Source organism: Bufo gargarizans, chromosome 8 (genome assembly GCF_014858855.1).
Source record: "Bufo gargarizans isolate SCDJY-AF-19 chromosome 8, ASM1485885v1, whole genome shotgun sequence".
Lineage (NCBI taxonomy): Eukaryota > Metazoa > Chordata > Amphibia > Anura > Bufonidae > Bufo > Bufo gargarizans.
The window spans coordinates 177383955-177407887 of NC_058087.1; the positions used below are offsets into that span (position 1 = coordinate 177383955).

The 23933-nt window shown below is 47.1% G+C and overlaps 1 protein-coding gene across 1 annotated transcript in view; it reads left to right on the top strand.

Moving 5' to 3' along the window:
- The window catches only part of LOC122945878 (coronin-7-like), a 121026-nt gene extending 97747 nt beyond the window's left edge, over positions 1-23279 (top strand). The window contains exons 15-28 of the mRNA XM_044305152.1: positions 1034-1130; positions 2255-2430; positions 7257-7362; positions 7485-7571; positions 9512-9654; positions 12325-12429; positions 12543-12628; positions 12761-12896; positions 16219-16308; positions 16401-16517; positions 16602-16737; positions 16872-16963; positions 17437-17523; positions 22918-23279. Coding sequence (XP_044161087.1) covers positions 1034-1130; positions 2255-2430; positions 7257-7362; positions 7485-7571; positions 9512-9654; positions 12325-12429; positions 12543-12628; positions 12761-12896; positions 16219-16308; positions 16401-16517; positions 16602-16737; positions 16872-16963; positions 17437-17523; positions 22918-22923 — 1464 coding nt within the window. The 3' untranslated portion in view covers positions 22924-23279. The remainder of the gene's footprint in view (positions 1-1033; positions 1131-2254; positions 2431-7256; positions 7363-7484; positions 7572-9511; positions 9655-12324; positions 12430-12542; positions 12629-12760; positions 12897-16218; positions 16309-16400; positions 16518-16601; positions 16738-16871; positions 16964-17436; positions 17524-22917) is intronic.
- Positions 23280-23933: the final 654 nt, after the last annotated feature.

Genomic DNA, 23933 nt, shown 5'->3' on the forward strand with positions numbered 1-23933 from the left:
GCACTGATATATTGTGCTGCTATGTCCACAGTGTTCTCTTCGTCTCCCAGCGGGATGGGCAGCTTCTCTTCCTCCTCTATGGAGCTGAAATCTGGGCAGAGATCAGACAGTCTCCTAAAGGGGATGTCCCTGACTGCTGAGTATTTGGGACAGTATATCAGGAAGTGGGCCTCATCCTTCAGGTGGCACTGCTGGCACAGTCTGCTTTCTCTAGGCATGTAGCTCTGTCGATGCCTTACGGATTCTATGGCCAGGCTGTGGGCGCTCAGTCTGTAGCGGCTCAGGATTTTCCGGTCTCTGGGGTTCCCTAGTTTCTCCAGATATGGGACCAGTTTGTAGTCTCTCTGCAGGCTCTGGTACACTGTCAGCGTCTCACCTCCTTTCTCCATTCACTGATGTATTCCTCTTGTCTCTTGTTTACGGTGTTCCTGATCCCGGCTTCCTTTTGTGAGGTGGTGTGGGGTGATTTTCTGGTCGGGCTGAGTTTCAGTAAGTTGATTTTGGGGCTTTGCCTTGCCTGGGATCCCTTGGTGTAGCAAGGCTTTATGGTGATGGTCACTACTATCATGTAGATGGCCCCAGAACGATAGCGCCCTCTTCTGGATTGTAAAGTGTAGAGGGAATCTGCCCAGCTCCCCTCGACAGACACCGTTAGAGGTGCCTCCGATGGACCTGGAGGAGATGCTTACACAATTCCAGGTGGAATATTTCTGTTGGGCTGGAATCCCATCTATCTATCTCATATCTATCTCATATCTATCTCATATCTATCTCATATCTATCTCATATCTATCTCATATCTATCTCATATCTATCTCATATCTATCTCATATCTATCTCATATCTATCTCATATCTATCTCATATCTATCTCATATCTATCTCATATCTATCTCATATCTATCTCATATCTATCTCATATCTATCTCATATCTATCTATCTATCTATCTATCTCATATCTATCTCATATCTATCTATCTATCTATCCTAATCTAATATTTAATCATGACATGAATGCACCTGTTTCTCCTAGGATGGAAGCGTCCTGTCTTCCCCCTCCAGCTCTGCCACCTCTCCATCTAGTGGGATTGTGTCCAGCACCAGTCAGCGCTCCCTGCAGAGTATTCTGGGTAAGTGTCGATCACTCACCTGTGGAAATTAAGCTGCAATGTGTGACTGCTCGGTGATATTGTGCTGATATCTCTGGAGCTGCTAACAGATCTTGTCCGCACGTCGTTATGATCAAACAGTGGAGAATGAACCCATTTACTCAGTGCTGTGGACTGTGGTCCAGGTCTCTAGGGGAACGTGGACCTGCCAGTGTTTGCAGGGCTGTGAGTCTTGTAGAGACTGAACACATTAGGCCATACTACAGAGTTTATTAGCACAGCCTTATCCAATCACCCATGCTGACTAAGTCTGAGTTCACACGGGCGAGATTTCCGCGCGGGTGCAATGCGGGAGGTGAACGCATTGCACCCGCACTGAATCTGGACCCATTCATTTCTATGGGGCTGTGCACATGAGCTGTGATTTTCACGCATCACTTATGCGTTGCGTGAAAATCGCAGCATGCTCTATACTGTGCGTTTATCACGCAACGCAGGCCCCATAGAAGTGAATGGGGCTGAGTGAAAATCGCAAGCATCCGCAATCAAGTGCGGATGCGGTGCGATTTTCACGCATGGTTGCTAAGATGACAGTCTATTCACTGTATTATTTTCCCTTATAACATGGTTATAAGGGAAAATAATAGCATTCTTTAATACAGAATGCTTAGTAGGTGGTCAATTGAGGGTTAAAAAATAGTTAACTCACCTTCTCCTCTTGATCGCGTAGCTGCCGGTCTCTTCTTACTTCTTTAATCATGAGCTGCCGGCTAAAGGACCTGTGGTGACGTCAGATCACATGGTCCAATCACATGGTCCATCACCACGGTGATGGATCATGTGATTGGACCATGTGATCTGACTTATTCTCTCATCCTCTCCGAGCCGAGAGTCCATGTGTATGGGGAATAGCTGACAGCTATTTCAAGTTTATGGCTTAAAGGTAGCCTTAGACATTTCCAAAAACAGTACCGCTGTGGTCTATAGGCTGTCTCTGGTATTGCAACTAAGGGGCTTTAAAATGCACTTTTTTCCCCTGGGTGGCTGCCAAAGTGCCCTGACCCTGCTTCTTTATCGTGATTTTGGAGTAAATCTGTGTATTTGTAATCCGAACATATGTTCTAACTTGATTGTGATCCTAATAGGTCCCAGCTCACGACTCCGCCATACCCAGGGCGTTGTGCTCCACCGAGACAATCACATTACTAGCCTGAAAGGTGTGAGCCAGAGTACACCAGGAGAGAGCGATGGGTTCTGCGTCAATTACCAGCGACTGGCACTCCCATTGGCTGTTGCTGGGGGTCAGGTGGCTGTGTTGGAGGTAGGTGAATAAAATTAATGAGGAAGCATCTTAATATAGACTTCATATTACATATCTTATTCTGTAAATGACCACCCATTCAGTTAACTAGGGCCAAAATTCTGTACAAATTATCAGGGTCGAACTGGCCCACCAGAGGGGGTCCTCTGGTGGGCCCAGGCTCTGTTACCATAATGGCTCCCAAAGGTCCAGGAAAAAAAACATATGGCTGCCTTTGGAGCCAATCACCTGCCTCTAGAGGAAGGTGATTGGTTCCAAATTATTTATTTGATTTAAGACCTGTTAGACTATATTGATGATATAGATGTTAAGAATAGTTTGCCATAGCTGGGCCCTAGAGTTATATGAAAATACTGGATGCCTTTTAGTCACCACTAGAGGGAGCTTACTGCATTTTAGAATTGATCTGCGCAACCTAAAACATAGTAAGGTCCTGAGCTCCCCCTAGTGGTGACTAAAGGCACTCAGAATTTTATTTTAAAGGGGTTGTCTCATTCCAGCAAATGGCATTTATCATGAACATAAAGTGAATACAGGGCACTTACTAATGTACTGTGATTGTCCATATTGCCTCCTTTGCTGGCTGGATTATTTTTCCATCACATTATACACAGCTTGTTTCCAGTGGATACGACCACCCAGCAATCCAGAAGTGGTGGCCGTGCTTGCACAGTGTAGGAAAAGGCACTGGCCGAGACTGCGGGAGTGTGCATAGGCCAGCGCTTTTTCCTATAGTGTGCAAGTGCGACCACCGCTGCTGGATTGCAGGGTGGTCAGAACCCCTGTGTACAAGCAGTGTGTAATGTGATGGAAAAATCAATCAAGCCAGCAAAGGAGGCAATATGGACAATCCCAATACATTAGTAAGTGTCTTATATTATTATTGTCTACATGATAAATGCCATTTGCTGAAGTGTGACAACCCCTTTAATTCTATATATATATGCAGGAGATAAAGATATATTAAGAAATTAATCAGAATATAATGTTGCAGTGACTTCACTGTAGGCAGATCAGTTGTTTAATGTGGCATTCCTTATAGGAAAGAGAAATTTTCTAACTTGTTCAGTGTGTTGGGAAAATCAGTCCATCTAAGGACTTCTCAAGGAATAGGTATTCCTAATCTCTTTAGCACCGCATTGATGAGTATTTTTGGGAATCTGTCTCTCCGCATTCCGCACATCCTCACACCCATAACTAATAGGAGGAGTATTTGTATACCAGAATAGAAACATGTATTTATTTAGATGTATAAGGGTCCATTCAGACGTCCGTAGTGCTTTGTGGTCCGCAACTTGTGGATCGCAAAACACTGATTCCGCACATCGCCGGCACTTAATAGATTATTCCTATTCTTGTCTGCATCTATTTTTTTCCGGAGCCGCAATGTGTGCTGTCCGCAGTCTTTTCCAGCCCCATTGAAAATGAATGGGTCCGCACCCGTTCCGCATAGTTGCGGAATGGATCCGGACCCATTCAGCGAACGTTTGAATGGACCCTAAGGCTACTTTCACATCTGCGTTTTTGATGGATCCGGCAGGGATCAGCAAAAATGCTTCTGTTAAGATAATACAAACGGCTGCATTCGTTATGAACAGATCCGGTTGTATTATCTCTAAAATGGCCATGACGGATCCGGCACTATTACTATTGTAAGGCTACTTTCACACTGGTGTTTTGGCTTTCCGTTTCTGAGATCCGTTCAGGGCTCTCACAAACGGTCCAAAACGGATCAGTTTTGCCCTAATGCATTCTGAATGGAAAAGGATCCGCTCAGAATGCATCAGTTTCCCTTCGTTCCGTCTCCATTCCGCTTTGAAGGCGGACACCAATACGCTGCTTGCAGCGTTTTGTTGTCCGTCTGATGAAATTGAGCAAAACGGATCCGTTCTGACACACAATGTAAATCAATGGGGATGGATCCGTTTTCTATGACACAATCTGGCACAATAGAAAACGGATCCGTCCTCCATTGACTTTCAATGGTGTTCAAGACGGATCCGTCCTGGCTATGCTAAAGATAATACAAACTGATCCGTTCTGAACAGATGCAGACGGTTGTATTCTCTGAACGGATCCGTCTGTGCAGATCCATGACAGATCCTCACCAAACGCGAGTGTGAAAGTAACCTAAGTCAATGGGGGACGGATCCGTTTTCTTTTTTCAGAGAAAACTGATCTGGCACTATTGACTTACATTGTGTTTCATGCCAACTCAGCCTTGCTCCGCATCCCATGCTGGACAGAAAAATGCTTCTTGCAGCGTTTTTCTGTCCGCTATGGGAACGCAACCAAACGGAACAGAATGCATTCTGGTGCACTCCGTTCTATGTCTGTGCAAGGGATCTGGAGCTCAGTATCGAATTTTTTTTATTTTTATTGCATCCATACTGTAAGGGTATGGCCACAACATGCTCATCCTGTTGCTATAATTTTGCAGATTTCACCACTTTCACTGTAGCAGGGGTGAAATCCACAGCACAGGGGCAAACTGGGAACTTAAAGAGGCCCTGGAAAAAAAAAATGGCCCCAGTCAGGGGCGTAGCTAGAAATGCATGGGCCCCATAGCAAAAAAAAATTATGGGCCCCCCCCCCCCATAACAGTGTCCCTGATAGTGACTGACCCCGGCAACTATTGTAAGACGGACGCCGCGTTCCTTATGTAAGTGAGCTTAAAGGGAATCTGTCACCAAAAAATCGCTTATTAAGCTGTAAATAGTACCTTATAGTGCTGCAGAGTAGTTTCCTAATGCACTTTTTCTTCGTTTAGCCGCATTTAGCCTCCTTGAGAAATCAATGTTTTATTCAGTCGCTGCCCCGTGCTTCAAGTCAGGTTTGAAGTCAAGGGGGCAGCGGCCTAGGCGTCTCCAATCCTGCTATCCCCGTCTCCCGCCGCCTTTATTGACAAGCCGGATCTCAGTGCTGGGACCGCGCTCCCAGCCCGCATGCGCAGTAAAGGGCTGCTGTAGCCTGTAGCGCGATCCCGGCTCGTACACTCAGCCGGCTTCAGTTACATACTAGCGCAGTTACAGAAGATGTCGGGCGCATGCGCAGTAGCGAAACTGAAGCCGGCTGAGTGTACGAGCCAGAGCCGGGATCGCGCTACAGGCTACAGCAGCCCTTTACTGCGCATGCGGGCTGGGAGCGCGGTCCCAGCACTGAGATCCGGCTTGTCAATAAAGGCGGCGGGAGGCGGGGAGAGCAGGATTGGAGACACCTAGGCCGCTGCCCCCTTGACTTCAAACCTGACTTGAAGCACGGGGCAGCGACTGAATAAAACATTGATTTCTCAAGGAGGCTAAATGCGGCTAAACAAATAAAAAGTGGATTAGGAAACTACTATGCAGCACTATAAGGGACTACATACTAGTACATACTTTGCACAAGTTTATTATTTACAACTTAAAGGGAACCTGTCACCAAAAAAATCGCTTATTAAGCTGTTAATAGTATTAACAGCTTAATAAGCGATTTCTTTAGTGACAGGTTCCCTTTAAGTTGTAAATAATAAACTTGTGCAAAGTATGTACTAGTATGTATACTACTATCTAATAATCCTTATCTATCACTTGACACTTCACTAACTTACTGGGGAGTCGGGGACAGTCAGGACTCCTCTCCACTCCAGACTTTTTCTTTTTACTGTGGCAGACTGCTGGCAGTGCAGAAAAGATCATCAGAATCCGTTCACTTCTGGCCTACTGGGCATGGGCAGTTAGGCACACTGGGCACGGGCGGGCAGGCAGGCTCCCACTCTTCACATTCAAAATAGGCAGCCGGCGGCAGCGTGACGTCACTCACTCTGTCACGCCGCACGCGCATGCTCCTCCCACTTTAGAAGCAGGCGGAGCAGGCGCGTGACGCCGGCCGCCGGGAGACTGAGACAAGGAGGCGGAGCACATGACCTGTCTACTCCTTGGCTTCCTAATCCCCAGCCAGGCCCGAGCCGCGGACCGCCCGCCCACGCCCCGCCTACTACACTGGGCGGGCGGGCGGGCCTGGCTGTCAGTGCCTGTGTGTGTTAATAAAAAAAAAAAATATATATATAAATTAATGGGGTCCGGACGGGCCCCCAGTGGCGTAGGGCCCCATAGCCACTGCTATGGTTGCTATGGTGATCCCTACGCCACTGGCCCCAGTGTTGCCGGTGGGTCCAAATTGACAGAAGGTGGGGCAACACAAGTAGACGGGCTAATACAAGTTGTCAGGGTCAGGGATACCACAGTGCAGCACCGAATACCATCCCACAGAACCAAATACCACAGGGCAGCACAAAATATTCCCCAGAAGCTTCTCCCTCTGTGGTGGTCATCAATAGCTGCCACGTTCTGTCCTCCTCAAATTGTCTCTAATATGGATGTTGGGCAGTGGCCTGAGGAGGTGAGATGTTGCCCACAGCACTAAGCCAGGCCTACTATCAGCATGCTGCCCGGACTTCCTCTAATAATGACTCTTATAGTTCCCCCAGTAGTATGTACCCGGCCAGCAGCAGTGAGGAGGGCTCGGGTGGCCATTTGGGTATTGGCCCACTGGGAAAATTCCCTGTAGGGTCTATTGCCAGTTCGCCCCTGTTCCAGCATCTGCATGCAGACTTGCTGTGAAACCCGTGGTGGAAATATTCTGCAACATCTGAACATACCCTAAACATGATAGCACTTACCATGGTTGGGAAACACGGTCTTAAAATGGAAAATTTTGGGAGGAAAGGAGAAAGTAATGATAGAGTTTATCTATAGAGAACGGAGAACCGTAGAGTATAACCTGCAATCATAGGATTGTGTGCACCATCTATGTATAATTCTACAAAGATCATATGTCTCTTACAGCTGTCTCAGACCGGACGTCTCCCAGACACTCTGCCCACCGTCCAGAACTCTGTTCCTGTCACAGACCTCACTTGGGACCCATTCAATCCTCATCGGCTGGTCACTGGTAGGATGATACTGTATATACTGTAATTTGGTTCTTTTGATCTGGTTGAGCTTTGATTGCCAGTATCCTCGCTTTTAGATTTCACTTCCAAAAATATGACCTTTTATTCATTCACATTTCAGGTGGGGAGGATGGACGGATACGGATATGGGAGATTCCACGAGATGGGCTCAAAGAGACTCTGACTGAACCCCAGATTATACTTGCTGGTAAGAAGTTGCATATGCTAGTCAATACTTAAAGCTTCCATACACATTAGATAGTGGTCGGCTGAATGCTCCTCTTTTGGGGGTCATTTACTATCCAGAAATACACCTGGCAGGCCTGTCTCATACATCATTTTCTACGCCTGTTTCAGGCGTAGAAAATGGTCTAAATGTAAGCCAGCTAGGAAGCTGGCGTACATTTAGACTGGCGCTGGATACGTCAAAGTTATGTAGAGTCCGGCACCTCTTCATGACTTTGGCGGATCCACAGCCAGCTATAGAGGTTATTAAGACCAGCGTATGAAACACCAGTCTTAATAAATGACCCCCTAAGACTTCCAATTCCCCCATACACATGCATGCTGGGCTCAGAAGAGCAAGCATGTGTTCTCAAAAGGGAGAGGGGAATAGACCCCTGCCAGACTCCTCTAGTGGTGGTTATTTCTCAAAGATTGGCCAGTTCAAATCCAACATGTCTCTCCCTTCTTTTCCCCAGGAACTGCTGTTGGGGAGAGTCAGGCCCCCCCCCCCCCCCATACATATTAGATGATGAGTTGCTTCCACCGAAAACAGTGGTTTTAGCCAACATTCATCTAATGCAGTGTTTCTCAACCAGTGTGCCTCCAGCTGTTGCAAAACTACAACTCCCATCATGCCCGCACAGCCAAATGCTGTCCGGGCATGCTGGGAGTTGTAGTTTTTCAACAGCTGGAGGCACACTGGTTGGGAAACACTGATCTAATGTGTGAGCCCACCTTTAGACCGCTTTCAGACAAAAGAGTTGCACACTCCGGACTCGTTGCGTGAGTAAAAGACAGCTCCTGTCCTGAACTTCCAGCACTGCCGGAGTCGCATAGCATTATATTGATTTATGATGCTATGTAACCCTTACCATTCTGGAATGTATTCTACATAATGCTGTCAGTGTTATCCAATACATTCCAAAACTGTAAGGGTTACATAGCATCATAAATCAATATAATGCTATGCGACCCCGGCAGTGCTGGAAGGACGGGAGCTGTCTTATATTCACGCTCCGAGTCCGCAGTGTGCAACTCGCTCGTCTGAAAGCGGCCTTATGGTGGGTTTACACGGACCAAAAAGCTGTCAATTATCTCAAAGGAAGCATTTTTTTCCCCACAACTGGCTTCTCATTCAGTAGGGGTGAAGCCCTGCGTTTAGATAGCATGATCTGCTGCCCAAAAATTATAGCTTACTTGCCTGCACGAACAACCGTCTCACCCGCTGAACCAGTGTTTTGCTCGTTCATCAGGTGATTGGCTGCACCTTTAGATGGGCAGATTGTCGGGAACGTTCGTCCACGATAATCTGCCCAACAATCGGGCCGTGTAAACCCACCATTGGGGGTGATCATACCCCAAATATTCCTAATGTTCTGTTCCCTTCCCTATAATGGATATTTTCAGTGTTAGAGTCAACGCTAACATCCTCTCCCATCAATCCCACTGTTTGGATGGGACCTTGTACTTGTACTGAGTGGCAATGTTAGGGGTCATAGTTGGTTTGTTGGCTGGCACCCTGGGACTGACATAGGAATGAGGTGAACTTCATCAATCATCGGCTGAAAGAATCACAGTGACTGTGGAATGCTCCTGGACCAGCACAGGCGGCCGGTTCACCCTGTAAAGAGGGGCTAACACACCTCCCAGTGTCAATACACGCAGAATAGTTTCACTATATGGACAACACAAATGTTTATTCGCAGCACATTTACTCGTTAACCCTTTGTTGTGTGCCGGGTGGAAAGGTATGATCACCGACGCCCTCTAGTGATAGGTTCTGGCATGGGAGACTGGACAGAAGAATGAGCAAAAGTCTATTTAATTCTAACACAGCTGGGAAATGCAAGATAAATCAGGCTTCGTGGTTTCCAGAATGGTGCTTCACACAGTAAATTGATCTGTCACCTCCTTATTCCACAGCTCATAACGAGAGGATTTATACTGTGCGATTCCACCCTTGTGCTTCTGACATCCTTGTTTCCTCCTCCTATGATCTTACCCTGAGGGTTTGGAATCTGAAGACTGGAAAAAATGTCCTGACCCTGCAAGGCCATGATGATCAGGTGACCTCTTTTATGCAAAAACACATGCAAAAATCTTATGATCCTGCAATATGCTTTAAAGGGCGTCTGTCAGCAGTTTTGTACCTATGACACATGTGCGCTTGTTAGCTGAAGGCATCTGTGTTTGTCCCATGTTCATATGTGCCCGCATTGCTGAGATTAAGGATGTTTTAATATATGCAGATGAGCCTCTAGGAGCAACAGGGGCGTTGCCATTACACCAAAAAACTCCACTTTCTGTGCAACTACTGCGCCCTCTCTGCTTTGATTGACAGGACCAGGTGGGATAATGTTTACACTGCCTGGCCCTGTCAATCAAAGTGTAGAGGGTGCGGTAGTTGCAGAGAGAGCAGAGCCTCTAGGTGTAACGGCAATGCCCTCATTGCTCCCAGAAGCTCATTTGCATATATTAAAACCACATTTTTCTCAGCAATGCGGGCACATATGGACATGGGACCAACACACATGCAACAGGTCAGTCAGTGTCATAGGTACGGTACAATAAATGTAATGGGATATATATATATATATATATATACACAGTCAGGTCCATAAATATTCGGACATCGACACAATTCTAACATTTTTGGCTCTATACACCAACACAATGGATTTGAAATGAAACAAACAAGACGTGCTTTACCTGCAGACTGTCGGCTTTAATTTGAGGATATTTACATCCAAATCAGGTGAACAGTGTAGGAATTACAACAGTTTGCATATGTGCCTCCCACTTGTTAAGGAACCAAAAGTAATGGGACAATTGGCTTCTCAGCTGCTCCATGGCCAGGTGTGTGTTATTCCCTCATTATCCCAATTACAATGAGCAGATACAAGGTCCAGAGGTCATTTCAGGTGCGCTATTTGCATTTGGAATCTGTTGCTGTCAACTCTCAAGATGAGATCCAAAGAGCTGTCACTATCAGTGAAGCCATTGTTAGGCTGAAAAAAATCACAAACAAACCCATCAGAGAGATAGCAAAAACATTAGGCGCGGCCAAAACAACTGTTTGGAACATTCTTAAAAAGAAGGAACGCACCGGTGAGCTCAGCAACACCAAAAGACCTGGAAGACCACGGAAAACAACTGTGGTGGATGACCGAAGAATTCTTTCCCTGGTGAAGAAAACACCCTTCACCACAGTTGGCCAGATCAAGAACACTCTCCAGGAGGTAGGTGTATGTGTGTCAAAGTCAACAATCAAGAGAAGACTTCACCAGAGTGAATACAGAGGGTTCTCCACAAGATGTAAACCATTGGTGAGCCTCAAAAACAGGAAGGCCAGATTAGAGTTTGCCAAACGACATCTAAAAAAGCCTTCACAGTTCTGGAACAACATCCTATGGACAGATGAGACCAAGATCAACTTGTACCAGAGTGATGGGAAGAGAAGAGTATGGAGAAGGAAAGGAACTGCTCATGATCCTAAGCATACCACCTCATCAGTGAAGCATGGTGGTGGTAGTGTCATGGCGTGGGCATGTATGGCTGCCAATGGAACTGCTTCTCTTGTATTTATTGATGATGTGACTGCTGACAAAAGCAGCAGGATGAATTCTGAAGTGTTTCGGGCAATATTATCTGCTCATATTCAGCCAAATGCTTCAGAACTCATTGGACAGCGCTTCACAGTGCAGATGGACAATGACCCAAAGCATACTGCAAAAGCAACCAAAGAGTTTTATAAGGGAAAGAAGTGGAATGTTCTGCAATGGCCAAGTCAATCACCTGACCTGAATCCGATTGAGCTGCATTTCACTTGCTGAAGACAAAACTGAAGGGAAAATGCCCCAAGAACAAGCAGGAACTGAAGACAGTTGCAGTAGAGGCCTGGCAGAGCATCACCAGGGATGAAACCCAGCGTCTGGTGATGTCTATGCGTTCCAGACTTCAGGCTGTAATTGACTGCAAAGGATTTGCAACCAAGTATTAAAAAGTGAAAGTTTGATTTATGATGATTATTCTGTCCCATTACTTTTGGTTCCTTAACCAGTGGGAGGCACAGATGTAAACTGCTGTAATTCCTGCACCGTTCACCTGATTTGGATGTAAATACCTCAAATTAAAGCTGACAGTCTGCAGGTAAAGCACATCTTGTTCGTTTCATTTCAAATCCATTGTGGTGGTGTATAGAGCCCAAAATGTTAGAATTGTGTCAATGTCCCAATATTTATGGACCTGACTGTGTGTGTGTGTGTGTGTATATATATATATATATATATATATATTGTAAAAAGCGGGCAGCACTCCAGACGTATAACAAAAATGGAAGACTTTATTCAACCCATAAGGCAAGGCAACGTTTCGGCTCTATACAAGAGCCTTTCTCAAGCCTTGAGAAAGGTTCTTGTATAGAGCCGAAACGTTTGCTTGCCTTACGGGTGAATAAAGTCTTCCATTTTTGTTATATGTCTGGAGTGCTGCCCCCTTTTTACCATCTGTATATTGGGTGAGCTGACACCCATTGGGCTGTGCACCCGAGTTGGTCTATTTTTAATTTTTTACCAGTGCTGTTTTTTTCCCCTATTTGTATGTGTGTATATATATATATATATATATATATATATACACATACATATATATATATACACATACATACAGTACATACAATAGTTAGAAGGGAGACTCCCCAAAAGCAATGAAGTCTATTAACCCTATATCTTCTACAGATCTTCTCTCTAGCATGGAGTCCAGATGGCAAGTACTTGGCGACTTGTTGCAAAGATCAACGCATTCGTGTATATGAGCCACGCGTTTCCACTCAGCCAAAGCAGGTGAGATAGAGGGTGGCGCTAGCATCTCGACTCACCCATTTCTGAATACAGTATTTGCTTGCTCACACATGCACCCATTATGTGCCATAATAATCAGGTTGCTCTTCTCACAGGAGGGTGCTGGACCTGATGGTGCCCGTGGAGCTCGTATTCTCTGGGTGTGTGATGGCAAATATCTACTTGTATCTGGATTTGACAGGTAAGTACAGCCTGATGTCCTCTATCGTAATAATTCTGCATGATTCAGTAATCAAACATGAACATGCAGAATTACTACGCGACTTGGACGATGTGGTGGAGGTAGAATGACCCTGATGTTATTTTTACACAGTGGAAGTGAACGCCAGCTGACTCTGCACAGTATACAGGACCTAGGTCCCATTGCTACTATCAGTATTGACGTGTCGCCTTCTACGCTTATTCCCTACTATGACCCAGACACAGGGCTCCTGCTGCTTACTGGAAAGGTAGGTATTTCATGTGCACCAGTCAGCCATACTCGCATCACAATTGCTGCCCAGCAAATATACAAACTAAGGTGGGTTTCACATAAGACCAGGTGCCCATGGCCGTCAGTGGTTTTACTTGTGGAACACTGGCAGAGGTGGTCAACAGGCAGCTCCTATTGGGCACAGGCACCTTGTAGATGCAGGGAGATAGTTTTATGCGGTAGCTGGAAATCAGCTGCAGCACATTGCAGGAGTATGCAGTGAGTAAATCAAGGAGAGGTAAACCATGAGTATTTGGCAGGGGAGGACTGGCCATAGACCTTGCAGGGTAACTTCCTGGTGGGCCGATGCTCAGGGGGCCGCTTGAGCAATCCTCACGGCCGCTGGCCAGGGTAAGTAGTAAGCAAAAAAATCACTGAAAAAACTAAGATAAAAACATCCTGCACGGTATGATATATAAATGTGCGGATGTCCCTGGCCATATTATTGAAGGAAATCACAGAAATTGGGTAATAATGCACTTCATAAAGTAGATGCAAGCATTATATGTGGACAAAGTCCTCACTCTGATATAATAAAATCTGAGACACTTAGCCAATATATTTTGATCAAAACACATCTGTGCCCGCCTACCAAGCGCCAAGGTGGTCTCAGGTCAGGCGGCTCCTACGCTAAACCTACCTTTGTAGTAATCTGATGCTTCCCTCCTCACTCCTGAATTCAACTGTGTTGCCATCCTGAGGCAAGTGGAGCAGGAGGACAGAACGTGACTGCTGGCGCTGGCCACTATAGGGGGGGGTAGTTTTTGGGGAACTATTTTGTGCTGCTGGGGCGTTATTTTGTGCTGCACTGTGGTATTTGGCTCTGCTGGGGCGGTATTTTGTGCTGCACTGTGGTATTTGGCTCTTCTGCGGCGGTATTTTGTGATGCACTGTGGTATTTGGTTCTGCTGGGGCGGTATTTTGTGATGCACTGTGGTATTTGGCTCTTCTGCGGCGGTATTTTGTGCTGCACTGTGGTATTTGGTTCTGCTGGGGCGGTATTTTGTGATGCACTGTGGTATTTGGCTCTGCTTGGGCGGTATTTTGTGATTCACTGTGGTATTTAGCTCTGCTGGGGTGGTATAACGTGTCACCTCCACGACCGGCAGCTATCTCCAGAGTAGGGTTGTGAAATAGGTGCAGGTCCTGCATCTGTCAGACATTTAAATCACCCCTATATATTAACAATATCAAGCTACCAATTAGGGGTGGGCGGTATAGGCGATATGCGATATGGATTTTCACCATATCGCCTATATCGCCGGACCGCGATATGATCGCGCGCACCATTTTCTCCTGAGCCGGCCGGCACAGCGGAGGGGGGAGGAGGGAGTCCCTCCCCACTGTGCGCGGCTGCCGCTGAACACCAATGAGGACAGAGTAGGAGGAGGAGGGGAGGGACTGTGGCCACTGCGCCACCAATGAATGTGCCGGCCATATCCCACAGGGTCCCCCTCCTCCCCCCCCTATCATTGGTGGCAGTTTGCAGTTCCGATCGGAGCCCCAGCAGTGTAATGCTGGGGCTCCGATCGGTTACCATGGCAGCCAGGAGTCGCGCTACTGAAGTCCTGGCTGCCATGGTATGTTAGTGAGCAGAGAGCAGCGCATTATACTCACGTGCGCTGTGGCCGCCAGTCGCTCCTTCTTCTGTCTGTGCGGCGGATTGGTAATGCTTACAGCATTAGCAATGCGCCGCACAGACCTATGAGAAGAAGGAGCGACCGGCGCTCACTAACATACCATGGCAGCCAGGACTTCAGTAGCGTGACTCCTGCATTACACTGCTGGGGCTCCGATCGGAACTGCAAACTGCCACCAATGATAGGGGGGGGGGGGGAACCTTTGGCCACTGCCACCAATGATTAATACTGGGGAGGGAGGGTTTGCGTTACCAGAGGGGGCAGATTAGAGGCTGGGGGAGAAGATCAGAGGCTGGGGGAGGCAGATCAGAGGCTGGGGGAGGCAGATCAGAGGCTGGGGGAGGCAGATCAGAGGCTGGGGGAGGCAGATCAGAGGCTGGGGGAGGCAGATCAGAGGCTGGGGGAGGCAGATCAGAGGCTGGGGAGGCAGATCAGAGGCTGGGGGAGGCAGATCAGAGGCTGGGGGAGGCAGATCAGAGGCTGGGGGAGGCAGATCAGAGGCTGGGGGAGGCAGATCAGAGGCTGGGGGAGGCAGATCAGAGGCTGGGGGGGGGCAGATCAGAGGCTGGGGGAGCAGATCAGAGACTGGGGGGCACATGAGAGGCTGGCGCCATGGTCAGCTCCCTGCTGTTGTGTGCACAAAGCACAGGGCAGCAGGGAGAGTGTAAAGTCCTATTCACCCTAATAGAGCTCTATTAGGGTGAATATGACATGGGTTATAGCCCTTAAGGAGGCCAATAGTTAATAAATAAAAAGTAAAAAAAGTTTAAACACCCCCCCCCCAATATAGAAAACAATATATCGCAATATATATCGCATATCGCACATGCTTAAAATTATATCGCAATATAGATTTTAGGCCATATCGCCCACCCCTACTACCAATACCTGAACACCTTACTACCTGTCAGGAGCACTTATGCCTCCACTTGTCACTTATCCACCAGACTATGAACTGGGACGCCTATGAAGTGAGCTAAGCGCTGGCGTTGCCTTTATCTCGTCTGGTTAAGTGCAGCTTCGCTGACATGAGATGGTAAATGGCCCTTCTAACCACTTCTACAGAATCTATCTCAGTAGTGCATGTAGATAGCAGCCATATTGGCTTACACCCATACACACTTCATGGTGTAATTTATTCTTTTCCAGAAACTGGTCTGCTCCAATCCCCTCTTGAAAAGTAGAATCCAAAGGCAGTGACAGCGTTTAGATAGAATCCTCGAAGGAGCTGTTCCTGGCGCCCGCTCTATTCGGACATGTCTGTTTTAACAATAACAATTCTGAATAATTCTGTCTCGTGCTCTTCCTCTGTTACTCCTCCTGGAAATGTATGAATAAAATGATAACTGTGGTCAACTATTCCCCTAGTCTAAGGGGCTACTCCATGTACACTCCAACACTGTCTAATCCGTGCTGACATGCAGACTGTGGAATGGTAACACCTTGTTGTCTAATTTATTCATACCTTTCCAGGAGGAAAAACAGAGGAATATTTAATAAGGAATACATGTGTTTGGCAAAAGAAGAGAGCTGACCGGTCATCTTTAGGATGTGCTGGTCCTTGAGGGATGCAGCGGATGTTAGGGGCATTTCTTTCCAGGACTCTCGTCGCACTCTTATGCTGTTATTTTCCTCTGATGGTGCCGCTATTCTTTTTAGGGTGACACCCGAGTGTTTCTCTATGAGGTGATCCCAGAGTCCCCCTACTTTTTGGAATGTAACAGCTTCATCTCCAGTGAGCCACAAAAGGTGAGACCACACGTCATACGATACAGCCGGCGCCCTGCAGGATGTATATGTGTGTATAGCCATGATCAGACCTCTGTTCTTTTTAACTCCAGGGCTTCCAGTACCTGCGGAAAGTGGATTGCACGGTGCCCGAGGTGGAGATTCTGCGTGCCGTTCGTCTTTGCTCTAACTCTGTGGAGCCTGTGGCTTTCCGGGTGCCACGCGTTAAGGTGGGTATTGCCCGTGATTCAGTTGGCAGGTTGGTTATAATAGTGTAAATGAAGCGTTAACGGGAGTGTTTTTTTTGTATTTAGAAAGAGTTCTTCCAAGATGATGTGTTCCCTCCAACCCGTGTCACCTGGGAGCCTGCGCTGACAGCAGAAGAATGGCTCAGTGGTAAAGACAAGCAACAGCGAAGCATCAACCTCTGTCCTGAGGGCATGATTCCTGGTACGTGCTGTGAATACACCCATGTGTCGCCTGCCAATCCAATGCAAAACCTATACCTGGCTCCTCGCCTATGACATCACACCGCATGGGATCGATACATGCTGTAACACTGAAGTTGTCCTCTCTGTCCGCAGTGAGCCAGGCGCCTAAGGAGGTCCCAACCAAGAAGTATGTGCCATCATCTGTGTACCTTCAAGAGAAGACCGATGAACAGAAGAAGGAGGAGGTCAGGCCTGCACCTTTATCCTTTTACATTGCAGCTCATGTCTCTGGGTCAATTCACACATGGCAGGTTTGCTGCCAAATCCATAGTCGACATAGTTTCAAATCTGTTTTTGACGTTTTCAGCGCAGATTTCACCACTTTTAGGGTAGCAGTGGTGAAATCTTCTGCGAAATTTACTCTGATTTCCGCTACAGATTTGCAGCAAGATCTGTAGCGGAAAATCTGTGGTCCACCGTATGTGGACTTACTGTATATTTTCATAGTAGAAGCATACGCAACAGATTGCATCCCAATCAGTCCATTAGGAACCAGTGATGTCACTAAGGCAAGAGGTCATGTCAATTTCACACCATGTTTTTTTTCCCCATGTATGTCCAGTCACTAAAACAGCATCTGTCCTTTCCAGATGCAGATCTAAAGAACGTTTATAGATAGTGATGACTAATTCACACGAATGTCCTTTTTGTACCGCAGCTTCTGAATGCAATGGTGGCAAAACTGGGGAACCGGGATGACCCTCTGCCTCAGGATGCATTTGAAGGGGTGGATGAGGATGAGTGGGTGAGTGAATAACACCCGATATCGTATACGTTGTCAGCACCGCCCGTATTCCTAACTCACAGAATGGGAAAGCTCTGTTTGATTTAATGGAAACCATTCCTAGTCAGGGCGCGACAAGACTCCTGCGGATCTGGGCTGTGGGTTTGACCGTCCACAGAGACATTTAAATTGTAGGTTCTCCTTTCCTGAACCTACACTTTGGATATTCAGCGCTGAGTGAGACATTTCCATTGTTGGAATTCGATCCCTTTTGCAAGCAGCCAGTCAGCAAAGCCTGCTTTGTATGGTATCTGTGGCATTGAAGACACAGCGTGTCACCTGTGGCTGTCACAAATGGAGACCTGTATGCCGCTGACTATTCTGAAGGATGCAGTCTCTACATGAGCGCTTTTACACCTTGGCCTTGACACCTGACGCGCGACAAAGGATCGCTGTGTTAGCAGTGCCACCCTAAAAGTGGAACCGCAAGATGCCGTGACCCCAGAACCGTAAAAAAAAATTGAGCAGGGTTGAATTTTTCTGTAATTCTGGGGTTGCAGCAGCTTTCGAGTTGCGTGACAAGTGTCACAGTGTAGCCTCAGCCTAAGGGTCCATTCACACGTCCGTTTTTTCTTTCCTGATCTGTTCCGTTTTTTGCGGAACAGATCAGGACCAGATCAGGACCCATTCATTTTCAATGGGTCCTGGAAAAAATCGGACAGCACAATGTGTGCTGTCCGTTTCCGTTGTTCCGTTCCGCATGTCCGTTTAAATATAAAACATGTCCTATTATGTTCCTGAAAAATCGGATCCTGGTACAATGCAAAGTCAATGGTTCCGCAAAAAACGGAAGACATTCGGATGTCATTCCGTATGTCTTCCGTTTTTTGCGGAATCCGTTTCTGGAAACACATAGCAAATATTTGTTTTTGTTTTTTTTGTTTTTTTAAAGAAATCCAAACAACTTTATTTGATTATTGAAATGTATACATGTTTCCGTTTTTTGCGGATCCGCAAAAAACGGATGACATACGGAAACATTTTCAGGAACAACGGATCCGCAAAAAACGGACCGAAATTCGGATTATAGAAAAATACTGACGTGTGAATGTAGCCTTAAAGGGGTGGTCTTACCTTGAACATTGGCGGCACATTGCTAGGATATGCCATCAATGTCCGATAAGGACAGGTCCCACCTCTGTCGGACATTGGTGACATATCCTAGCAATATGCCACCAATGTTCGAGGTGAGACCACCCCTTTAAAGTCCACCTTAGGTCTACAAAGGAGAGCCTACAATATAAACCTCATATAGATCATATTATGTGTATGGACCTAGGAAGACTGTATATAGTCCTAGTCCTATACCTGCACAGTAACCAGTCACATCTATGACTGAAGATTTGGGGTTGCTGATATTTTCAGCACACCACTTAAAGTGATGTCAGTTGCTCCTTAGCAACAGATACCAGTGCCAGGTTTGTAGTCTGTTGCTAATGATCAACTGAAGAGCTTTTTTTTTTTAAAGTGCTCTTTAAACATACATTTTGTTAAAGGGGTTATCCAGTTATAGATAATGATGACCTATCCCAGGATAGGTCGTAATTATCAGATCGGCGGGAGTTCAAGCAGCATTCACTTCAATGGGGCTGAGCTGCAACTAGGCCATGTGACCGATGTACGGTGACGTTACATGGCCTAGAAAGAGGCTGTGGTTCTCACTGATCGGCGGAGGTCCCAGGTATCGGACCCACGCTGATCTGATATTGATGACCTACCCTGGGGATAGATTATCAATATAAATTCCTGAATAACTCCTTTAAACTGGTTCCAGACGGGATCAGGGGATCCCCTCCATTGTGGAGAGGTAGGACCTGCATCTGTTCTATGGATATGCCATAAATGTCTATGACCAGCAACTCTTTTAATGGTTAATAAAGGGGTTATATATCCCGGTCATACATCTCCGTTCAGTCTATACGTGTGCTGTACATCTAGTCTTCCACATGTTAGGCTGAGTTCACATCACTGTTTAGCTTTCCGTTCTTCTGATCCGTCAGAAGAAGAGAAAAAAAAACAGGATCCTGTAAAAAAAAAAGTTTGAGCCATTTCTGTCTGAGATCCATTTTTTAGACAAAAAAAAAAAAAAGTCCTGCGTGCAGTACTACTTTTTCCATAAAAAAAAACGGATCTCAGACAAAAATGGCTCAAACGGATGTAACAGGATCCGTTGTTTTTTTTTTTTTACAGGATCCTATTAAAAAAAGGATCCTGATGCAGCAAGATCTTTTTTTTTTTTTTGACGGATCAGAAGAATGGAAAGCTAAACTGTGATGTGAACCCAGCCTTAGGCCTCATGCACACGACAGTATTTTTTCACTGTCCACAAAACGGGGTTCCGTTGGTCCATGATCCGTGACCGTTTTTTCGTCCGTGGGTCTTCCTTGATTTTTGGAGGATCCACGGACATGAAAAAAAAAGTCGTTTTGGTGTCCGCCTGGCCGTGTGGAGCCAAACGGATCTGTCCTGAATTACAATGCAAGTCAATGGGGACGGATCCGTTTGACGTTGACACAATATGGTGCAATTGCAAACGGATCCGTCCCCATTGACTTTCAATGTAAAGTCTGGAGTCCCTTTTATACCATCGGATTAGAGTTTTCTCCAATCCGATGGTATATTTTAACCTGAAGCGTCCCCATCACCATGGGAACGCCTCTATGTTAGAATATACTGTCGGATATGAGTTACATCGTGAAAACTCATATCCGACAGTATATTCTAACACAGAGGCGTTCCCATGGTGATGGGGACGCTTCTAGTTAGAATATACTACAAACTGTGTACATGACTGCCCCCTGCTGCCTGGCAGCACCCGATCTCTTACAGGGGGCCGTGATCAGCACAATTAACCCCTCAGGTGCCGCTCCTGAAGGAGTTAATTGTGCGTATCATAGCCCCCTGTAAGAGATCAGGGCTGCCAGGCAGCAGGGGGCAGACCCCCCCCCCCCTCCCCAGTTTGAATATCATTGGTGGCCAGTGTGGTCCCCCCCTCCCTCCCTCCCTCTATTGTAATAATAGCATTGGTGGCACAGTGTGCGGCCCCCCCTCCCTCCCTCTATTGCATTAACATTGGTGGCAGTGTGTGCCCCCCCCTTCCTCTCTCTATTGTTTTAATACATTGGTGGCAGTGTGCGCCCCCCCTTCCTCCCTCTATTGTTTTAATACATTGGTGGCAGTGTGCGCGAAGTCCCAGTTTAATCGCTGGGGCTCCGATCGGTAACCATGGCAACCAGGACGCTACTGCAGTCCTGGTTGCCATGGTTACTTAGCAATAGTCAATAGTAGAAGCATCATACTTACCTGCTGGCTGCTGCGATGTCTGTGTCCGGCCGGGAGCTCCTCCTACTGGTAAGTGACAGCAATGCACCGCACAGACCTGTCACTTACCAGTAGGAGAAGCTCCCGGCCGGACACAGACATCGCAGCAGCCAGCAGGTAAGTATGATGCTTTTACTATTGCTAAGTAACCATGGCAACCAGGACTGCAGTAGCGTCCTGGTTGCCATGGTTACCGATCGGAGCCCCAGCGATTAAACTGGGACTCCGATCAGGACTCCGCTGCCACCAATGATGGGGGGGAGAGGGGAGGCCGCACACTGCCACCAATGTATTAAAACAATAGAGGGGGGGCGGGGGGGGCGCACACTGCCACCAATGTATTAACACAATAGAGGGAGGAAGGGGGGGGGCCTGGGGGGGCACACACTGCCACCAATGTATTAAAACAATAGAGGGGGGGCGGGGGGGGCGCACACTGCCACCAATGTATTAAAACAATAGAGGGAGGAAGGGGGGGCCGAGGGGGGGGGCACACTGCCACCAATGTATTAAAACAATAGAGGGAGGAGGGGGGGGGCGCACACTGCCACCAATGTATTAAAACAATAGAGGGGGGGCGCACACTGCCACCAATGTATTAAAACAATAGAGGGGGGTGGGGGGCGCACACTGCCACCAATGTATTAAAACAATAGAGGGGGGGCGCACACTGCCACCAATGTATTAAAACAATAGAGGGAGGAAGGGGGGGGGGCGCACACTGCCACCAGTGTTAATGCAATAGAGGGAGGGGGGGGCCGCACACTGTGCCACCAATGCTATTATTACAATAGAGGGAGGGGGGCCGGGGGGAGGGCGCACTGGCCACCAATGAAATTTAAACTGGGGAGGGAGGGGGGGTCTGCCCCCTGCTGCCTGGCAGCCCCGGATCTCCTACAGGGGGCTATGATACGCACAATTAACCCCTTCAGGTGCAGCACCTGAGGGGTTAATTGTACGGATCACAGCCGCCTGTAAGAGATCGGGTGCTGCCAGGCAGCAGGGGGCAGTCATGTACACAGTTCGTTGTATATTCTAACTAGAAGCGTCCCCATCACGAAGTGAAAACTCAGCTCTGAAAAAGCTTTTATGCAGACGGATCTTCGGATCCGTCTGTATGAAAGTAACCTACGGCCACGGATCACGGACACGGATGCCAATCTTATGTGCATCCGTGTTCTTTCACGGACCCATTGACTTGAATGGGTCCGTGAACCGTTGTCCGTCAAAAAAATAGGACAGGTCATATTTTTTTGACGGACAGGATACACGGATCACGGCCTCGGCTGCAAAACGGTGCATTTTCTGATTTTTCCACGGACCCATTGAAAGTCAATAGGTCCGCGAAAAAAAAAACTGAAAACGGCACAACCGGATGCACACAACGGTCGTGTGCATGAGGCCTTAGCGTGTTCCTTAGGGTACTTTCACACGTCTTTCTTTTCTGGCGCTGAGTTCCGTCCTTAGGGGCACTATACTGGAAAAGAACTGATCAGGCATATCCCCATGCATTCTGAAGAGCAATCCATTCAGGATGCATCAGGATGTCTTCAGTTCAGTCATTTTGACTTTTCAGGACGGAGATAATACCGCAGCATGCTGCGATTTTATCTCTGTCCAAAATTCTGGAACACTTGCCGGATCCAGCATTAATTTACATTGAAATATATTAGTGCCGGATCCGGCATTAAAAATACTGCAATGCCGGCTCTGTCCTTTTTTTAAAAATGTGAAAAAAAAATATAGAAACTGATCCGTTTGTCCGTATGACAAACGTACAGACGGATCCGTTCTGAATGGAGAGAAATCCGTTCAGGATGTCTTCAGTTCAGTCTTTTTGACTTCAGGACTTTTCCGCATCCGGATCCGTCTACAAATGCTGTCAGTTTGCATGCAGATTGCCGGATCCGGCAGGCAGTTCCGGCAACGAAACTGCTTGCCGGATCACTCTGCCACAAGTGTAAAAGTAGGCTTGCATGTGGCTGCACAGACGCTCTTTGTTCTCCTGACAGGTCTGCATTTTGTCTCTTTCAGGATTAGCGGTGACCTCCGGTAACCCCCAGCCGCCCGCCCAGCCCTCACCTCCCTCCCATGTAACTGGAAAAGTCTTGGAGGGCCGCTCCGCTTCTGATACATTCCAATCCCAGGGAAAAATAAACTCAGGCCGATTGTTTACACGCTCCCAGCATTCCTGGCCCACCAGAAAACTGGATCATTGTATACCCCAGGAGCAGCCACAAGCATGTGCCCCCCGGCACTCAGGCATCCCCCGACTCCTGGTGCCATTTTTAATGAACTTGCTTAGTGAGCGTATGATCTTGAGCATAGTGTGATGTTCTAAGCACAGCGGTCACATCCTAATCTGTTTACAATGTGGAAACAAACGCCATTCCCGACTGCACAGGTTTATTCTGGGGACGAGCCAGTGTCGATCAGGGGAACAGGTCTCATGTCTAATGTTTACCTGCCATGTAGAAGCCATATATTTTACTAACACAGGGACCACGTGTGGCACTGCCAAATGTGCCCTGCAAAGCAGGGTCTGCCTTATACTTCTAATAAAACTGTCAAAACTTCAGAGTGCCCTTCTTATGCTGGTATCTGCTTCAGAGGGATGAGGTGACTGTGAATGTACTGCAGTGCCGAAAGGTCAATGGTGGAAGAAGCTGGGATCCTTCAGATGAAAGCTCCGCGTAAGAACACAGATACAGACAGAAGGCATAAGGGTCAGGCATGATCCTTGGGGGGGAGACCACGAGGGTCCTGTGGAGAGATAGGAGCTGGAGATTGGTGTGACAGCAGATACTTGTGTCAAGTGTCTATTCATTTGCACATATTCATTATGTTATAGAAAGAGGGAGCGAATAGGGTTCTGCTCCTCACGTGGGACAGTATTTTTGTTAGTCTCAAGCACAATCCTGAGAGCAATGGAAAGATGTGGAAAAAACAAACAAAAAAACAACCAAGTCAAGTGGCTATTCCTGAATGAGTCATTTAGTGTTGCACTATTCTCCAAGAAGGTGTAGCAGACATATAGAGATTCTCCAGGA